This window comes from Nilaparvata lugens, chromosome 5 (assembly GCF_014356525.2).
Source record: "Nilaparvata lugens isolate BPH chromosome 5, ASM1435652v1, whole genome shotgun sequence".
Classification (NCBI taxonomy): Eukaryota; Metazoa; Arthropoda; class Insecta; order Hemiptera; family Delphacidae; genus Nilaparvata; species Nilaparvata lugens.
Genome location: NC_052508.1, coordinates 24,511,254 through 24,532,808, shown reverse-complemented (window position 1 = coordinate 24,532,808; position 21,555 = coordinate 24,511,254). Strand labels below are relative to the sequence as shown.

The following is a 21,555-nucleotide window of genomic DNA, read 5'->3' as shown; positions in this document are numbered from 1 at the left end:
TTTAGTTCTGTGAAAATCATTCGAAATTTGAAATGAATCATAATAAAAACTATTGAAGGATCGTCATAAGGTCATAAGCATTGTCATAAGTATTCGATCTATTCTGAGAGTTTCAATTCTCTAGCTTGTCATGAAGTGGATAAAAATTGCGTCACAAAAAACCGAAAGCAAGTTGAATAAATAACAATGAATAATAAAAGAGTAACAATAGAAAACAATACCCTTGAAAAATTTTCATTTCAACACATAAATTTTTTTTCCATATAGTCCAGGCAATGAATGCTCGAAAAAGGGTACCGAGGGAAAAGTTTGGAAGACAATTTTTGACCCCACAGTTCTGTTTAGGGTAGTGAGGAGGTAAACATATCAAAAGTCCTCACCCCTACCCACTGTGCTGAGGGGGTTAGGGTAGTTCAAAGTTACCATTTTTTTGGTTTCTCGTATATAACACGAAAATTATGCATTTTACAGACATGACTATTCTATAAGAAATTAAAGCTAGCCCTGCAATATTGATCTCACAACTTTTCATATATCTCTTTTACTTCTTGAGATATCATCTAATAGATGTGACATTTTTGAAAAAGAACACATTTTCCCTCATTCTTTTGCTATTTTCTCTTTTATACCTTTTTGAATATCGATGGAAAAAATCCACGCTGATCATGAGCTTATAGATCATCTAGAATTTGATGTATGATTTCACAAGTTTACGCACATGCTGCAGACTGCTGCAGCAGCTTCAGTGTTGAGTGTGAGATCTTCAGTTATGCAAAAATAGACCAATTGACAAAGTAATTTGGAGAGAATGTTTTGAACACGATTTTTGACTTCGCAGCTTTGTTGGGACCAGTAAGAGGGTGAACATATCAAAAGTCCCCATCCCTACCCCTTGTGCTAAAGGTACCAGGGTGGTTTGAAAGTTGCATTTTTCAATGTTTTGCTTACACGCTCATATCTTGAGGAAAATGCGTTTGAACGACATGACCAATCATTCAGAAATGAAGCTTGATTAATTCTCTACAATATATGTTTAGTAGTGATTTGTGATATCTTCAACAGTTTTCGAGATATATTTACATTCTTAAAAGTGTAAAATTGTTCAAATAACAGATTTAATCCTTTTTTTCTATGTTTCAGGGCCTACAACTTTACAACAATGCATCATAAAAATGAATGCTCACCATAGATTTTTAGAGCTTTGTTTTCTCTTCAATTTGATGTATAATTTCACTACTTAATGTTTTCCTTCTATTGTTATAGCAGATTCAATGTGGGGGTGAAATTTTAATCTTGTAACAATTGGTCACTTGACAATTAAATTTGAGTCTGGAACATCTGGTACACATTTTTTTTTTTACTTTTTTAGCTTTATGAAGTTGGGAGGTAAACATAGCAAACATACGAAACTCTAGCCTGTCTATTGAAGATGTGGAACTGCTAAGTTGACACTTCTTGCAGAGTTAAAAATTTCACCCCTCACATTGAATCTGCTATAACAATAGAAGGAAATCATTAAGTGGTGAAATTAGACATCAAATTAAAGAAAAAACAAAGCTCCACAAATCTACGGTGAGCATTCATGATTACGATGCATTGTTGGAGAGTTGTTGTCCTTTAAAAATCGAAAAATAGGATTAAAAGCTGTTATTTCAACAATTTCACACTTTTAAGAGCGTATATCTCGAAAACTGTTGAAAAAATATCACAAATTATCACACGACAAATATTGTAGAGGATTTATCAAGCTTAATTTCTGAATTATTGTGAATCATGTCAGTTGAACGAATTTTCCTCAAGAGATGAGCGTGTAAACAAAACATTGAAAAATGCAATTTTTAAACCACCCTCATCCCTTTAGAACAAGGGGTAGGGATGGGGACTTTTGATATGTTCACCCCCTAACTGGTCCCAACAGAGCTGCGAAGTCAAAAATTGTGTTCAAAACATTCTCTCCGAATTCCTTTGTCAATTGGTCTATTTTTGAATAACTGAAGATCTCACACTGAACACTGAAGCTGCTGCAGCAGTCGTGGGGATGTGCGTAAACTTGTGAAATTATACATTTAATTTGAGAAAATTCCATGATCTATAAGCTCATGATCAGCGTGGATTTTTCCCATCGATATTCAAAAAGTTATAAGAGCAAAAATAGCAAAAAATTGAAGGAAAATGTGTTTTTTTCAAAAATGTCACATCTTTTAGAGCTAATATCTCGAAAAGTGGAATCTATATATTATAGAAGAAGTTGTTCGATCAATATTGTAGGAAATTTTGTAAGCTTTGATTTCTTTCAGAATAGTCATGTCTGTAAAATGCATAATTTTCGAGTTATATGCGAGAAACCAAAACATGGTACCTGTGAACCACTCCCACCCCCTTAGCACAGGGGGTAAGAGTGGGGACTTTTGATATGTTTACCTCCTCACCACCCTAAACAGAACTGCGGGGTCAAAAATTGTCTTCCAAACTTTTTCCTCTATAACTCTTCGTTGACTGGGCTATTAGAGATGACCAAGTTATTCAGTTCACTAAAGCTAGAATAGCAGAAGGACAAAACTACATGCTACTCCATTAATGAACTAAAAATTTATTGGAGAGCAAAATTCTTATTACTTGAATGTTCAAGAGAAGATATTTCATGATATAGCTTGTTCATGTTCCAAATTTCAAGCCGATTTCTTGATATCTCAAGCCGATTACTGTCGACTACTGTCAATCATTACTGTTTTGGCTGGGTGAGAGTGTAAGTATGAAAGACTGCCAGCGTCACATTGCTTCACGAAAAACAACTACTTGAAGTATCAGCTTGAATCAACAATGACATTTGCAACATGAACACCCTATCACCCTTTCACCATGTAAAACGTTTCATGCTATATTCTCTCTGAGCTATATTATGCTATATTATATTTTCTCTCTGCTTCAATCTACCTAATCGATTCTATGGAATTTTAAAATATTTCATATTATACAACGTACATAGCTTCTGACAACTAGACATATCATAGGTTTCAGGATATTTACAACTTTACATGACAGCTATATGCATCGATATCTCTCTTGCAATAAAATAATATCTATCTTTCTTCTCCATGCAACAGCTATTTGCCTGGACAGTATTTTATTATTGTTTGGTTATGATTGTATAGCGGTGACCTGAGTGATGCTGGGAGGTGGAGGGGTCAGTGGTCACTTCGAGTGGGAGCAGGTGCGACGAGGGGTGGCATCAAGAGGCGCCACCCCCAGTGGTGGGGCGGCAAAGTTGTGCGCCTCTCTAGAGCCGCAGCCCGCAGTAGCGCGTGTTCTCTCGTTTCGGCTGCACCATGTTGGCTTCCTGCCGCTGTCGATCATCCACGAGTACGTCTGTCTCTGGACTCAAGGTGAAACATCCACATGTCAATTTGCTTCGACTCGCTTTTAGAACCGTTGAGAATAAAAACTACTAGAACCTTCCTACAAGATATAAAAAAATTCTGCTTCTATTAGTAGGGAAACCTTCAGAAGTTTATTGTCTACTACATCCAGGCAGTAGTACTCCCTCCCTTGTACTTCCAAGGAGGTAATACATAGAGAAAAGATAGCACGGCGATAGAAATATGCATTATGCTATCTTTCATCTATTCGACTAATCTTTTCTAACATCCCCATTAATATACTATTGATATTCGACTTTCTTTCATAATATTCGACTCATTTTGAATATTATTTGTCGAACAAGTGAAGATATAGCTATTTTATCAAATATATCGAAGCATCAAAGAGAGAAATATCGCAAAATAAGAAAATATGGCTCTTGCTTCCTCTCAAACCAGTGCGATTCGCATGATGGCTGCGGTGTTGACAACCACGGGTTGAGAATTCTCTCGCTCCCGTTGCGAATCGCAGTCGTTCACAAGGCTTAAGAGTCTATTTATCTTCTCTCTTCGAGGGAAGTTAAAAAGTTCATATCAAATAAGATAAATATTCATGTGTGTGGAATTTTTCAAGATGGATAGTTTCATGGGTTCAAAAAACTGTTTCGGAAGTATCCGTTCTCTTTGATATCATTCGTCTTCTTCCAAGATGAACTTCAGGAAACCTCTCAATATGATCTTTTCCAGAATTCAATTAATCAATACGACTTCTAGGAGAGGAATTATTGAATTTAGTATATTTTCCTTAGATGAATCAACTGCATCCAAATATAATATCAGCGATGGTTCTCTTATATTTCTTCAGGAGTGCGGCAACGCATGCATCATCACGTAGTAGGAATGATTCATAATTAATTCATCAATAATGAGGTTTCATAAAGATTTTCTAGAGATTAAATTTTCAAGATAAACTTGAAACCTCAAAGAATTGATTATTCTAATCTGGGAAGAAAGACGCTGATTTCTGAAGATAGGATATAAATAACGTGTATCAGTGCATGTAGTAATAATATTATTATGCAGTATTTAGACTACGGTGCTTTAATCAGCTTACTATGATAGACCCCGTTCAGAGATCTTTTGTACCACGCAGCGCATTTCTCACAGGGCTCTCTATTTGAGACCCAAAAAGTATTTCATTCTTTTTTTATGATATCAACATCTATTTGAAGAAGCGCATTTCTGAACACATTCCAGTTCAGAGCACGCACTCTCAACACTTATTAGGAATATCGTCCACTGTGAAGTCTACCATTTAATCTCTCACAACGATGTGTACCAATCGAAGAATGAATTCCAGTCAATCATAAATTATACAGAGAAAATTGACACTCATAGAAAAATTTACTCACTACTCAGTTATTCAAGTGTTGATCTTTTTGGTGGGAAATTAGAGGAATGGTATCTCCTCAAGCTTACATAGAAACTCAACCGTCTTTGCTATCATGGAATTGAATCATTCTCACTCTAATTTTTCTCAAGAATCATGTACCTCAAGGAGTTGTGAGATCCTATTAGGTTTTTATAGCGTGAAAATAATTACAGATGAGGTGGAATGGTCAAGGTTTTTGAAAATTTCTTCGTCTTTTTATTAAAAATGGTCGAATTCATATCACTTAGGATATCCTCTACTTGCATAGTTATTCATGGCAATTTAATTTTTCCAAAAAAAAATTATTAATACTTTATAATATCTAAAACTTCGACTCAAGAATCACTAAGATTGAGCAAGCTGATAATGTTACCAAACCTATCGTTTGAAATATTATATCTAATGATTATTACAAATTATATTATAAGTACGAGAAAAAATCAATACGGTAATAATTAACAAGCGTGACTTGAATTTTGAAATAACATGATTGTTTGAGAGATACATGGATGATTAGGTAATTTCCTCTATTTTTACACTTCAAAATATTACAAGTGCTGTGGCGAAGCTGAGTGGGAGAGCCCGTTTTCCAATTGACCCAAAAAGAGGGTTGAAGAGACTTCTAAATTTTTAAGAATTTCTATTTCACACGTTATCAACGTTTTTCATAAATGTAACTTAATATTGATTCTCTCCAAGATAATCAACTGAAGAACTTATTATTTCTTCTGGTTCTCATAGTTGTAATAACAAGTTCATTCTCCATTATATTCGGAGCTAGGCTAATCTTTCTGTCAGAGTTCGATTGAAAAACTATCATATTTTAAAAGTTGGTGAGATAAAACTGATCGATTTTACTAACTTTGCTTTAAAGCTTCTCAAAACTTGAAAATTCAGGGTTCTAGTTTTGTACAGGTCCTGTTCAGTATCTGGAGTTCCTTTTCTCCAATACCATCCCATACACACCAACGCAAAATAAAGTGTAGTTTTTTCCATATTATCTTGTGGAATCAAATCTATTGTCTTATAATACTATCACTTTATTATTCACAATAATAAGTCGTTTGGCCTGACTCAAAGTCTGCAAAGCAAGTTTTAACTTTTCTGGGAAAATAAACGTTCATAATAATCAGGATTACAGAGTATTTCTCAACAGCGAATTCATTCACTGATGTTATCAATAAGATAGAAGAATAAATTCTTTCAAGAATCTATTGATGGAAATGCTGCGAAATTTTGTGTAATGTGAAAAAACTCCTACTCTTGATAACAAACCTTATTCGATTCAATGAAATCAATCCTGAAAAACTTCACCTGTTATAGGTTTCTAAGTTCGAGAACAAAACAAAACGGTAATAATTAAAAAATGTGACTTGAATTTTAATATAACATAGTTGTTTGGCAGATAGATGGATGATTAGGTAATTATTGCACTTTAAAATATTACAAGTGGTGTGGCGAAGTTGTATTTAAGTTAAACCTGATGAAATTACAATAATATCCATAAACTTGATGCAAATAGAATATAAGAGCGAAACTGGAACAGTTTTCAAGAATAGAAACAGTTTTCTTTCTCCTGAATATCCATTTCTCTATATTATGACACGATGAATATAACAGTAAAGTGAATTTCATCATAAATACGTGTGTAATTGTTACAAAAGAGTTATGAAGCCGTGGTGGTGCACCATATCGCTTGTGAATTTGATCTGTTATGTAGGCCACTTCTATTGGAATTTAAATGACATAAGGGACTTTTTTATGAGTGGATGAAATTATAATGTTTTCGGGTTATTTGTTTAAACATATATTTTGAAATTCTTCTTGGTTTGCATATGTGCCAAGATACTCGTTTGAATGAACAACCATTGAGATCGAGATCATTCCTATCTGAAGCTTTTTCAGGAGAATAATATCAGATTATTGAGTGTTTGATACTGAAAAAGTTGACTCGAATAATTTTGGTACAAGAACAATGAAAAGTGGCAAGTGTGGAGGGATGAAATAGCACACGAGTTCAATTGCGCGTTCAATAATTGGCTGATTTGTTGACTGGCATTAAATGCTAAAGTATTCTATGAACATTCTTCCTGTTGGCATTTAATCTGTGTTGGGTCTGGTGAAGTCAACAGGCAAGCAAGTATCGTACTTATTCAACAGGAAAACTGATATTAGAGTCACAAGGACAAAGCCAGTTAAGCTAGTAATTTTTCGAAGCTTTTCCGCCAGTTGCCGGGTAGCGGAGAGTGAAAAACTCTAGAGTGCATTAGAGGAAAAGCCGCTCACAGTTCTCCGTCATGGAAAATCCAGGAATGACCGGAGCGGGAGCTCTACTTGGTCACGGCGGCCGAATAGCAAACGAAATGGGCCAACGTGAGAAGATGCTCAATCATGTTGAAACCACAAAGCACAAGCACGCGCGTACACACACACACACGCTCACCAACACACAAACTACACTTGAAATTCTCTCCAAATAAATCGTACCACTTGCAAACCCGTGCGCTTACCTTTTGCTTGGAATACTTCCGTTCTGTGAACCGAAAGTCTCCTAAACAATCCACTTAAGAGCGTTTTTCTCCTCAATGAACAATAATGTTGGCTATTTTTCTGATTAGACAGTGATGGTTAGAAGAGTTCATAGAAATTATATTTATCCTCCTATAATCTCATTGTTGAGTAGGAAGATGTGATGATCGCATGATTCCTGCCAATAAAACAATAACAATGATCAAATTAATGAACATTTCAATCAATCATTTTCACATTGATTATAATTACAATTTTTAATAATAAATTGGACCTAAAATATTGAAGAATACAAAAAAAGGAGCGCTGGTCTAGTAATATTTATCATAATATTATTAATAAGTATTCTGGAAAACTTCAACTATTCTCAAGGAATATCAAGGAAACTATCAATTGATAGGAAGTTATGAGGAAGTTGAAGGAAGTCCTTGAGATTTGTTAAATATTATATTGGATTGTATATTTTCTAGCTTGAGATTTAATATAACATATAAGGAGGAACTGATAACCTCATCTTCAGTCCCATTTGATCCCAATTATCCCGGATTCCTAAAGAAAGAACAAACTGAGAGATAAGACACAAACATATTTCCCAGTCTTTTTGTTGAAATATAGGCCTAAATATGACTTCAATAATCTACTTTTTACTTCTGAAAAATAAACTCACTTGCTAGCTTGGTGAGTGTACGAGCGCATGGAAATCCATTAAAAAAATGTGAAGTATATATTGTGTATTGGATGGATATCGTAATATTATGAGAGTTCTTAACTCTTGTCACAATGTTTTTCAGAGAACTTACTCCTCCATCCTTGAAGTATCCAGTACAAATTGATACTGTTCAAATAATTGGAAACCTTATCCGTATAATAAATTATGATAGGCATCAAATAAATATTATTGTAGAACAGTGTGATCCGATCAATCAAATATTTAAGTATCAAGAATCAGAAACACGACTTTTGATTAAATCTTCTTTGTAATCCCAAAATTCAGTTTTGGAGGCGTTCCATGAAGTATACAAATTACAAAAGTTAATCATCCTACGAAATGTTCGGTGGTTAAAACATTCTTTTATCCTCCTATAATCTCATTGTTGAGTAGGAAGATGTGATGATCGCATGATTCCTGCCATTAAAACAATAACAATGATCAAATTAATGAACATTTCAATCGATCATTTCCACATTGATTAGTCTATTGAATCCTTTAGAAGAAATCGTTCCATGTCCTTCAAGTAGGACGAACTACGATTGATTGTAAAAATGAGAATCATAAAATAACTTCCCATTAATCAATAGATTAAACCTTTGAGAAAAATTCAAGTTTTTTTGGATATTCATCATTATAGAAAACTATTCATAACAAAACTTGAAATTGCTATGGAAGTACGCTACTCTGAGCTTCTAATTGTGTATTATGAATGAATAGGAGAGGTGTTATTTAGAACATTTTTGAAGCTTCAAATTCTGAAAGAACCAAGCTAATTGCATCAATATTCAATGAACTCCTGTTTTTTCACTCATTTCAATTCAAATCTGTGTTTTTTTTTTGTATTGATAAAGACCCCTGGCTTCCGATTAAGCTAGCCAGTGTGCTCCCAAATTTGTTTAACATAGCCTTCCTCCATTGTTCAAAATATAGACTTTTTAATGCAACTGAGAAGAAATTATGTTCCAGTTCACCAGTCAAAGCGCTTTTCGGAATAACGTTTTAACAAGTTCGCCTCAATTTCACGGAAGGGGTAATTGAAACTCGAAATGAGCTATTATTGTGATTCCATTGAATAATGTTGGAGGTGAATCACTTGATTCTTTCTTTTCCTTGACAGAAGTTTCTCCTGGAAATAACAGTCACGCGATTAGCTGTGTAGCATTCCTTTATCGTTTATTTTAATCTTTTGAACATCACTTGCATTATAAGCTGCGTGGATGGAATTAAACTTTCGAAATGTACAAGTTAGTTTGAAGTTGAGTTTTCCTACAAATGTTGTTCTCCATCCAATGAGAGGAATTATTAGCTCGTAATTTCTAACTAGAATTGATAATAATTCATTTGAAATTATAATTGATAAATAATTTCATATAATAGAGGTACTTCTTAATTCCACCAAAGCAAATCTGATTAATGAGTGAACTAATCATCACGATTACGGGAAAAACAAGAACTTTGACTGAATTTATTAAAATTGAGTGAATCAATTTTCACAGATCAACGTATAATAATTTCCATATCAACGAACTGAGCTTTATTGGCATGATAGCTAAATGTTGAGCTGGCGTATTATTGGCGCAAATAGTATGTGAAAATAAATTTCTAGGCATATAAGTTGAATCTTGAAAAAATGCATGCTTATTACTATAGTCTCCACCACGATATTTAGATGAAAATATACCGTGGTCTCCACCATGGAAAACTGGATTATTAGTTTACACTAAGATCCATATTCTTGAATATCGAATTCAATGAAAATGTAAAGTACCTATCGAGAATATAAATTCATCCCAATTACTTTTACATCTTTATTCCGATATTTAGTGAGCACCTACTATATATTATGTTTGAAGAACTGATATTTTCTTTGACTTATATAATAATTTTATGATTCCTGAATACTCTTGTAGATAATTCGGCAATATGGAATAGAAATCAGTTCTACAGTTTAGAATTATCACTGGGTTATACGTTATTTCACGTTTTCAATTTTTAAAAGTTTGGTACTTGGGGGATAATTACATGGAGATGATCAATATTGTTCGAATGGAATTATTTGGTAACATCATTTTCTTTCAAAAATAATTTCACCTCAGCAATCATTTTCCGTCTCAATCGCTGACTACAGTTCTCCAATACAGTAAATTGAAGTTTATTAATGATATAACTGAATTTCTTTTCATAGCTCATGTTAGTTCTAAGTAGCTTATGTGACTCTTGTCAGTTCGATTTTGGGAGTTCTTTTTCAGATAACCTCAAGTTTCTTTTAAAATTATGCTACCTTATCAGCTTAATTGGTGGTGGTTGAATTTCTCCCTTAATAGGTACGAATTAATTAGATTACATGGATCCAGCTTCCATTCGTATTTAGTACAAGACGAAACGGCTCAAGACTCTAATCCTGAGAATCGTTTTAGGAATTTGTTTCTGCCGATAAGACTCGCTAGCGCACTTGTACCTTGCTCGTTATGTTGGATTTTTTGTAGCAACTATTCTCCCTTTTTCGAGCCCAGCAATTAAGAGTTAAACGCTTGTTTGCTCCCTTAGCTGTTCAAAACCAAAGTGAATTTATCTTTCTGGATTAAAATCGTATAATGTTCTAATGAATTCTTAGTTAATCTCGCAGCCCATTTCTAATTTTATTCACAGAGATAAATCTCAATAAAAAGAATCAAATTAACAGTGTTCATCTTGATTGATTGTACAATCAACTTATTTCAAGTATGAGAGTTAGCAGATTTTATTACATACTAGCAGTTAACCCGTGCTCCGCAAGGTTTGCAAAACAAATGAATTGAATTTAGTTTTATAGTTTCATGCTGCTATTGAAAATATAACTACTCAAAAACTATAAAATAGTTAACAATGGAAAACGATTTGATTGGACTTTTATATTAGGTGAACTTTGTATTACAAATTGGATTAATTTGTTTCAATTATTAGTAGATGATTAACGAAAATGAAAAAAGGCCTACAATCATCATCGGTAAATTAGGAATCTTATTGCAAAATTCAATTCAGTAGTGAAGACTCGATGATGCGTGAAACATATCGTATATTTCATATTTGGTTCATTTTAAAGCCAATTCGATCCTTTATATAAAGTAAATAATGAAAGAAAAAAATGTTGATAAAGGAAACATGAGAAGATAGAAGATAGATCGTTGAATAAACAATTTAGTCTATGACCACTATCGAGTAAAGTATAACAAACTGGAAACTTGAGAATTGAAAACATAATGAACTGAAAACTTGACGAATTGGAAATAGGCCTTCAACCATCCACGGTAAATTGAGATTCTCAATGCAAATTCTCGAGTCAATCAGTTCAGACGTGATGATGCTTCATTTGTGTATTTCCTATCCCGTGGATGTTAGAACGAACATGGATAAAAAAATATATATATTAAATATAAATTATTCATAATTTGAATATTCATAATTTTCAAGCCGTGTCCACACTGAACAAATGTTCTACAAACATGTTTGTTAAAGAAGTTAAAAAAATTCTATTATTCATTTGTGTATCTCCTATCCCGTGGATGTGTAAACCAATTTTTTTCTCTATAATAATATTATAAATTTCACAGGTTCATGAACTTGAAACTCGACCATTCTCGCCTGAGAATGAGGCTATTGTGTTTCAACTCATTAGGTGAGAACGAACATGGATTGAAAAAAATGTATATATTAAATATAAATTATTCATAATTTGAATATTCATAGTTTTCAAGCCGTGTCCACACTGAACAAATGTTCTACAAACATGTTTGTTAAGAAAGTTTGGGCAAATTCTATTATGCTTGACAAACAATGTTTGCCCGTGACCAGAGTGGACGCGTCACCAAACAAAATATTTGTAGTGGGAAGAACAGTTTTTATGTTTTACAGCTTTATTACAGCTGTTAACATTGAGTTTGGAAATACAGTATTTTTTGTTTGGCAAACATGATTGTTGAGGAGCTCAGGGACAAACATTTTAAAGAGTTTGTGCAATCATTGTTTGTCATACAAAAAAATACTGTATTTCCAAACTCAGTGTTAACAGCTGTAATAAAGCTGTAAAACATAAAAACTGTTCTTCCCACTACAAATATTTTGTTTGGTGACGCGTCCACTATGGTCACGGGCAAACATTGTTTGTCAAACATAATAGAATTTGCCCAAACTTTCTTAACAAACATGTTTGTAGAACATTTGTTCAGTGTGGACACGGCTTGAAAATTATGAATAATTTATATTTAATATATATATTTTTTTATCCATGTTCGTTCTAACCTAATGAGTTGAAACACAATAGCCTCATTCTCAGGCGAGAATGGTCGAATTTCAAGTTCATGAACTTGCGAAATTTATAATATTATTATAGAGAAAAGAATTGGTTTACACATCCACGGGATAATGTATGTCGATCCTATGTTCACTGTGTACATGGCTTAACATTGACGACTTCTATTATTTATAGTGATAATATTTATCATCATCAATCATTGTGACTCTCCGCTGTTCAGTGGAGAATTAAGTCAAAATTGAATAATTTTCCCTAGTATGTAGAAATGGTGTATGTGTGTGCTGTGTGAATGATGTGATGTGTCTAAATAAGGTGTAGTATACAATGAGACTTCGCTGATTTTCGAACATTGATTGTCTTATTATTTTCCTGTGCTCGTCACACAATTGAGTGAACTATCTTTGTTCAAAATACATCTGGCAATGGAACGATATTTTGTGCTAGATTTGTTTTTGGGCTAAAAGCTCTATTGAATTGGACGAGTCGGAAGTAGTTGAAGTAAGAAACAGTCGTCATCTCTTTTCCAGTTGGTCAACAAACAAACCGTTCTTCCTATTCTTCGGGTACACTTAGTTCTTTTGTTTGAAACTTGAGACTGTTTTCTATTTGATTTGCCCTTGTCTCCCTATGGATGTAATAGACTGCCAGCAAATGTCGATAGTTGGCGTTTGTTTACTTCCTGCAAGTTCAATCAAATCAATTGAGACTCCATTCTCTGAGATGAACATTACTGATCGCTCACGAACATAGTTCTTCAATCTTTAAAATGAAGCGTGTGAAATACTCTTGAAAGAGGTGTAGAGGTAGGATGTGGAGGCTCAATAAGAATTTTGTGAATCTTCAACAGTCACATTGACATAAAACAAAGACCAACTAGCTCATAAGACAAAACTGAAAAGATATCCTCTCTCTCGAATCTTGTTTGTCGAGTGAGGAAAGATATGCTTGTGCCAACATAAAAATGTCATTCTTCGATTTTGAATCATGTAATAAGAATATTAGTTATATGGTACATCCATTGCAACAATCCAGGATTAGATTGCTTGAAAACTGGGGTCATTATTTACTGAATTTGTCATGTTTTATTCTGTTCTTCAAGCATTGGATCACATGTTCTTCAAGCATCACATGTCTCGACGTTTCTTATAAAATATTTATTTTTTAATTCCATTGTGTTCAACTTAACGCTTCAATCCTTTAAAATCATTGAACTCTTACACATGAGAAACCAATATTATAATGTTTGTACAAGCTTCAACACAGAAAGTACCTAATTAGCACTATATGTTTCGATATTCGCTCCTATATTTCAATTACTTCAGTGACGGCTGGCTAGAAACGTTGAAGATATATTACACTATTCTGTCCTAATAAGAAGAGGGAGGAAAGAGGAATGACAGAGATGGATTACAAAAATGGAGAACTACCAACTTTGTGCAGGAAGACGAGAAGAGATTTTACTGTTTGAGATGTGTGATGGTTGATGTGTGTGTGTGTGTGAGCCGTCGTGCGTGTGAGTCCAAGATATACATCCTCTGTCTGTCAGATGTATGTGCTCCTCCACAGATGTATAACATCACGTATTATAACGTTTACGTTCAATCTCAGCCTACTCGCGTCTTTTCTCATCTCAAGCAACACGGCTCACAGAATTAGATGTATTTGCTGAGCTCAGCTAGTTCAAGATTTTTGGCGCATAAGACAAAACTGGAAAGATTCTGTTCTCCTGCTGCTATCTGTTTGTCAAGTCTGTTTGTCAGATTTGCGTGAGGAAATTGAGTCTACTGTAAGGATCCGTCCAGGAAGAAAATAATGAATAGATATGGTAGTCCAGAACATAGAAAATACTGTTCTACAACTAGCAGGGAAAAAATTAATTGGTTCCTGAGTTGGTTCATTCAACACTGAAAGAACACTTCAATTTTCCACATTTTGCGAGTTTTGAATCTAGAAATAATTTGTCTGTTGAAATTGGATGAATTTCATTAAAGATCGTGCAAAAGTTGAAATGTGGTACGGCCGGCACCTGGAATATTCCCTATATTCCACCTAATTGATATTTTCTACCTATTAAAATATTTCCAAGTGTTTGTAAGAGCATTGAATTACCGATTAACTGTAAAAATGTACTTCCGCTCTATGATCCAGATCTAATCAAATTCCAATATTCGAGTAAATTATTTACGTTGATTAGGCTATTCAGCTGATTGCAGAGAGAGCATTTTCATCCAGATTTCCTGTTCAATCAGGATTTTTTACGCAAACTAATTCACTAATCGTCTCATAACATGATATATCTCAAAAACACTTAGCGTATCAATTCCACATAATATATTGTAATATGTTAAAATTGAATGTCACATAAATTAAATGAATAAATTTTCAATATTCAACTGTGGACATGCTCTATTAAGGATGCTTGATTATATATACGAAGCTTGTAAACCTAAACCAAACCACTTTGACATCATGAAATTTGTTTCTTATTTAGAAGAAAGTTCTACAACCTGATGCCCTTGGAGATAAGGCAATGCAAGATACGATCAAGGTTTTTCAGAGATGTCAAGAGATTTGTGATGGAATGTGAGAATATACCTTTCTTAGAAACTCTAATGTAGCCTAATAAACTTGTATATCATAATATTGTACAATATACTTCGAAGCTAAAATTGATAAATCATCGATACTGTTGTGTGATATGTGTCACTTCATATGCGACTGTCGGCCTCATTAACTACTTTTTAGCGCTAGTTTTGTTATCAATTTTCATATCACCTCCTCAAACAGGTCTAGTACCTCGAGATGCTAATACTCAAATGGCATTTCATTTTATTTTGTGATAGTATTTTCCCATGTCGTAAAATGTATATTGCTTTTATTATGTTTTCTTATTAATAACACTTCCTGCATTAATGATATATTGTTTTCATTTTTCAGGTACGGGCAATTTCTATCTTGATATATTGACTTTTGATAAGTATACTACAAATAGTGCGAGTTACTTATACTACAAATAGATTCGACAACTGAGTACTGAAGAACAGCAGGTATTTATCATTACTATTTAACATGATTTTTGAAATATTTCATATCAACCCATTCCACAAAACAATGAAAAAGACTTGAACAAAATATTTGGTTGGATGAAACAAATTATTCTGGTTATGTGCATTTTAAAATAAATGGATGAGCCTGAAAACATTTTCTATTAGACATGAATGCTGTAGTATTGATTGGAAGCTTAATTAGAATCTCCGGTAACGGAATTCGAATCACATGATTGAATTGTTGGAATCGGTTCGTTGGTATGTTCAAATGAAAACTCCAATACAATGAAGCTGGCGTATTTTCTGCTGATTACATACCAATGTATTTGAGCTTGTTGAATCCACACAATCCATCAGTTCATGGAATTCACATTGAGCATGGAATTTAATCGATGAAGATTGCAGCCTGACCTTTATAACCAGGAGAAGCATACACTCTCTAAGAACCTAATATTTTATTCTGATCCTCCTATTTTTAGGAAAATTAAGTCATCTAGGCGAAAGAGCTAGTGTAGAGATAAAATCAGTCGATAGCCTCAAGGAGATGGAGACATGGCTTATTTTGGTCTTGTGATTAGTTAGTTAATCGTGATTATTGTTATCAAATTCTATTTGTCAATCAGCCTCGGTAACACAACAAGAACATGTGGATAATCAGCTGGGGCCATCATATTTTCGCATATCATGATGAGTATTGACGTTTCTTAGCTAATAATAGCTATCAGTTATCAGCAATAAAAATTTCTATGAATTGCCTGAGAATTGACTTGTTATTTCCTCCCCATTCTAATTATAGATTTACATACTAGAATATGGTTATTCCACAAACTCTAGCTGCATGGACATTTTATTTTGGAAAATGTTACATTATTTTTGACAATTTTTAAGAAGAGGAGCTCTATTTCAATCATAATAGTATCATGATTTATGATTGTTTGAATTAGTAGGTATTGAATATTTGGTTACATGAATTGGGATTATTTGAGGTTAAATAATTCTTATCACATTTGAGCGTTCCGCAGAAGCATGAGGACGAATATTATGTCAATATTGAAATTTCACGGGTTCACACGATCACTGATTTCACACACTTGGAGGCAAGTTTAACCATCATTACTATCGCAGACGTCATCTTCAAAATGCGTTGAAGTCCATTAGTCAACACTACTTCGAAATTTAAAGTTGAAAAACCCAGTTATCAGATTTATCCGAAAAAAACCCAATTTACATAATAATCATATTCTTATTTATTCTATTTATTATTTCATCACATTACATCATAATATTGGGAATACTCCCATTTGATAGGTGGTTTGTCAGATAATTGCATCCTTAGAACTAAGTAAGATCTCTAATAGGTAAAATAATCAGTAACAGTATATAACAAAGTGTATCCTATATTAGGTCTATCATTATTCTTAGTCCTAAAAATAGAGCGAATGTGAGCATTTTAATGTGTGTCATTGAGTGCAGAGTCTATGGTTATTTGAATTCTGCCACCGAGTAGTACGCTTTATCAACTAAGATTCTTTTCACAGATTTTTTGCAGAGCTTTAGAGATTCGATTTTTCGAATGGTCTCAGGTAATTTATTATATAATCTTAATCCTGAATAAGAGGGATTCTCATATGTCGCATGTCTATGGACTGGATACAATAGCAAATGCTGATTGCGTGTGGAGTAATTATGTCTCTCTGTGCAAAATTGAAATTTATTGATATTACTCTTGATGAAAATTAATAACTGATGAATGTAGATTGCAGGCGAGGTGAGAATCTGAGGATTTTGAAAAACAGACTTGCATGAGTCTCTTTGTCTCAACCCGAAAATCACTCTTGTATCTTTTTTTGCATTAAACATACCTTAGAACTGTCTGTTGAATTACCCCAGAAGATATTTCCATAGCATAGATGGGAATAGACATAGGCATAATATACTGTGATGAGGGTGTTTCTGTCCACCGAATGCGACAATTTTAGAATCATAAAGTATGCACGGTTCAATTTGGAGGTGAGACTCTGTATGTGTTCCTTCCAAGTCAAATGCTCATCTATTGTAACTCCCAAGAATTTTATCAATTTCGCTGGTTTCAGTTTGCTGTCAGTTAATGAAAAAGGAATTCTGTTGTCTGTAGCTAAACTTCATTGAAAAAGTCTTATTATAATTAAGAGAGAGTCCATTTGCTTTGAGCCAGCAGGACATGGTATCAAGGTCATTTTTTATATTATTTGCTAGATTTTTTTGATTTTTATCTGTTACTAGAGCTGTAGTATCATCTGCAAACATTATTAACCTTGAATGGGGGACTGATGTTGGGAGGTCATTGACGTATATAATGAATAGCAGAGGTCCCAGGATCGATCCCTATGGCACCCCACTATAGGTATATGCAAAAAAGCAGAGGATTTAGAGGATGTTTATCTTTTATACATTGTTGCCTATCCTTCAGGTAAGACCTGAACCATTTATGAGCTGTTTCAACTATTCCATAGTAGCGCAGTTTCTCCAAAAGAATAGAATGATTGACACAGTCAAAGGCCTTCGACAGATCACAGTGGGCCGCAGGCATCTACTGTGATCCATCAACGGCCAATGAAAGACATGAAATGAACTCATATAAAGCCCTGGTTGTGTTTCTGCCCTTATGGAACCCAAATTGATCTGCATGGAGTAGATTATTCGTGTCCATATATCTAATCAATCTGGAAGCCACCGCCATCTCATAAATCTTGGAGAAAGCTGTCAAGATTGCAATAGGCTGTCACGGTGCAATTTGATACCGATATAAAAACTTCATTAATTGAAATGAACTATTAGGTCTAAGACAGAAAAACAAAAATATCTGTCACCAATGGTGTTATCAGTCGAAGATATAGATAAGACGATAACGACTAGAAAGGCTAAGATTATGGCCAGCAATTTGAAATGAAAATCGATTTCTCAATTATTCAATAAATCAATAATATTGTATGAATTTGAGTTTAGGTTCTATATAAACAATGCTTGTCGGCAATGTCAATAACGATCAAGCCGAAATTCTACAATTTAATCAGATACTCGCTAGCAAAATAATTGCATCTAGGTAGCATTCGTTAAGAAAGGACAAGAGGGTTTCGTATATTTATAGCATGCAAAATAAAAGATGTGAATGTTTGAATAATATGTATAAATGTTTATTGATATATGTGAGCAAGTATAAAATACAAAAACATAATAAAAAATAAAAAGGAAGTAAGGCCTAATTTTTCTATGCGCATTGATACATTCTGTACACTCGAGCCGCGTCTGACTGTTCACTAATCAGAGCACAATATTCGTTCGGCGCTAAAAGGTATTTAACTCAAAATCTCCACGTGGTCTTTATTAAAATTATAGAAATTTGTAATTGTTGTAGCATGTACGGAATAATGTAATTAAAATAAAATAAGAGTTAAGGATAAAAATAATCAATTTTAAGATAGTAATATGCTCTAGTGATATGGACTATTTGGCAGTTTCAAATTGCGTCATCGCAGATTTTTTGAAATCCACCAATAGAGAAATTCATTTAAATTTTGTGCAAATTCAGAGTCGGAAGTATCGTCGAGAGAGAATAGGGGAAGACCAAATGCCCACTTGCTTGCCAGAGACCGACCAAGACGCCAGCCATCACGAGAGCTTTAAACTGATTCCCTTATAAAAATTAAATTTTATTTATTGCAAAAGTTTAAGTATCAAAGACTTTTAATAACTAATAATCCTAACTCAGTAAAGCCGCACTATGACATGAGTTATCGATTTAAATATCCCCATTGGAGAGGACGACAGCAGCCTACCAGAAAAGCACAGGACACACGAGGTGAAAACCATGCTACATCTTTAAAATTTGTGAAAAATCTTCGCACGTGAGTTATTGAAATGTAATTTATTAAGAGGATCGTCAGTGCTACGAATTAATAGAAATTTCATAAAGCTAGCTCGTCGAAGGTATTACTTAGAAATCAAGCTTGATTTAAACTTAATTGAGCTAGTAGTATTAATAAGGGAAAAGGCATATTTAAAATATATGTATATTTGAGAATTGAATTTTAAATTATATATCACTATTTGAGATTATTATATACGCTCAGTTAATATATTCGAATAACAGTATTATTAGCATAATAAGAATTATGCAAGCTCAAAGTTCACAAGATAAATTATTTATCTAACTTCCACTGATGGCCGAACATATGCCTTGAGATTTTATATTTAAAGTATCAAATATTATTGAATTGTTTTATATTATTGAAATCATGAATTATAAAACCCTGACTCGATAAGCAGAAGCTTGAATGATTGAACTATAGAAGTCAGTAAAATGTATGCTGATATAAAAATCATGAAAGTTTTTCATGAATACTGATGCTATTAAACCGAATAAGAATTTTAATTGAGCGATCTGTGATATTTTTCTTGTATATTTTCTCTTATAATATTTGCTTTCATTGTTTCATATATTTTTTTGCTCGTTGATTTTATTGTAATTATATGTTTATTGATTGAATGGTGTTCTTTTCATTTTTGATCCTGTCTTCATGCATGACCAATCTTGTACTAGTATTTTTATTTATTATTATTGACGCATTAATAGAAGTATCAACCAACTGTAATCTTCATTGAATAAGTTGGACAAATCAGCGATATACAGTACCGATCATTAAATCTTCAGAAATAATACGTTCTCAAGATTTATTTAAATGGTTCAATCCATTCACTGGAATCAAATTAATACAAGGTCATAGTATTAAGTCGAAGCAGTATTGCAGTCTCTTCATCTATTATATATATAAAAGCGAAATGGCACTCACTCACTCACTGACTGACTGACTGACTCACTCACTCACTCGCAGAACTGAAAATCTACCGGACCAAAAGCGTTCAAATTTGGTAGGTATGTTCAGTTGGCCCTTTAGAGACGCACTAAGAAATCTTTTGGCAATATTTTAACTCTAAGGGTGGTTTTTAAGGGTTTAAAGTTCGTCTTTTAGCATGTATATTCTTCTTCTTATTCTCTTAATTATAATTGAAAAATGTCCATATCATATGTTAATATAAAACTATAATCTAGAGAGAGTACCTCTTCGAAACAGTTGGTAACTGGTAACTAAATTAATAATTTTGTCAGGTTGGCATTAAGTTGAGTTGACTTTGTTAGGTTGGCACCAAGTTCAAGATTGAAATGCATTTATCGCGGAAAAATTGATTGGGCACTGCTACTTCAATCAGAGCTATTCCTGGGAATATTATAATTATTACTAGCCATCAGGCTCGCTTCGCTCGCCATATCCTTTTAGTCTGGAAACCCGACTGGATCGTCCTAACATATGATAAAAATGCTCAAATGAAAAATGCAGGCGAGCGAAGTGAGCCTGCTGATTTCATTCTTGGACGATCCAGTCGGGGGTCCAGACGGATATGGCGAGCGAAGCGAGCCTGACGGCTAGTCATCTATAATTGCGGGCCAGTCAAGCCAGCGGTAAAGATTGCCGACTGATAAAGCAGCAGCAGTTTGCAACGATTGATAGCAGAAATTGGTATAAGCTCATCGAAGAGCTGGTAAGAATTATATGATATTATTTTTATTTCAGCATGTGTCAAAATATCAAAAATATTCAAATATCTCATGCTCTACCGACAGATTGCAAGCTGGGCACATGTAACCCCAGAATACGGCGTTACAAGGCCTATAATTATTCAGATTACTTGGTTCTCCTGTTTTTAATATAGGGATCACAGTTGATTATTCCAGAATTCCGGGAACACACCATTTCTAAATGAGGAATTTATCAAAAGCACCATTGGCTTTGCTAGAGACATTAAACAAGTTTTAAGCAAGAAAGGTGGAAATTCATCCCAGCCAGGTGTCTTTGATAATTCTATATTATTTATTAAGTCAATTACTTCCCTTTCTTTAACTGGATGGAATGATATAAGAAAATTATTCCATTTAGGAGATTTATTACAGTAGTTTAGGGCCTTGTGAATGTCTGGACTGAGATTAAGAGTGTTACATAATATATCAATAAAATATTCATTGAATGAGTTCAAGATATCATCTATGCTTTTGTTACAAAATGTCTCTGTTAAACATCTATTGTCATTTTTAACACTAATAACAGCATGATAACGGTCCAGATACTGATAATCTGCCTCAGTTTTGCTATTCC

General features: G+C 33.7%; 1 protein-coding gene across 1 annotated transcript in view; it reads left to right on the top strand.

Annotated features, from left to right (window-relative positions):
* Nucleotides 1-7,085: 7,085 nt before the first annotated feature.
* Nucleotides 7,086-21,555, top strand: part of LOC111049744 — a 191,565-nt gene continuing 177,095 nt past the window's right edge. Inside the window, exons 1-2 of the mRNA XM_039429426.1 lie at nucleotides 7,086-7,205; nucleotides 15,338-15,367. Of these exons, the coding sequence (XP_039285360.1) occupies nucleotides 7,086-7,205; nucleotides 15,338-15,367 (150 nt within the window). The remainder of the gene's footprint in view (nucleotides 7,206-15,337; nucleotides 15,368-21,555) is intronic.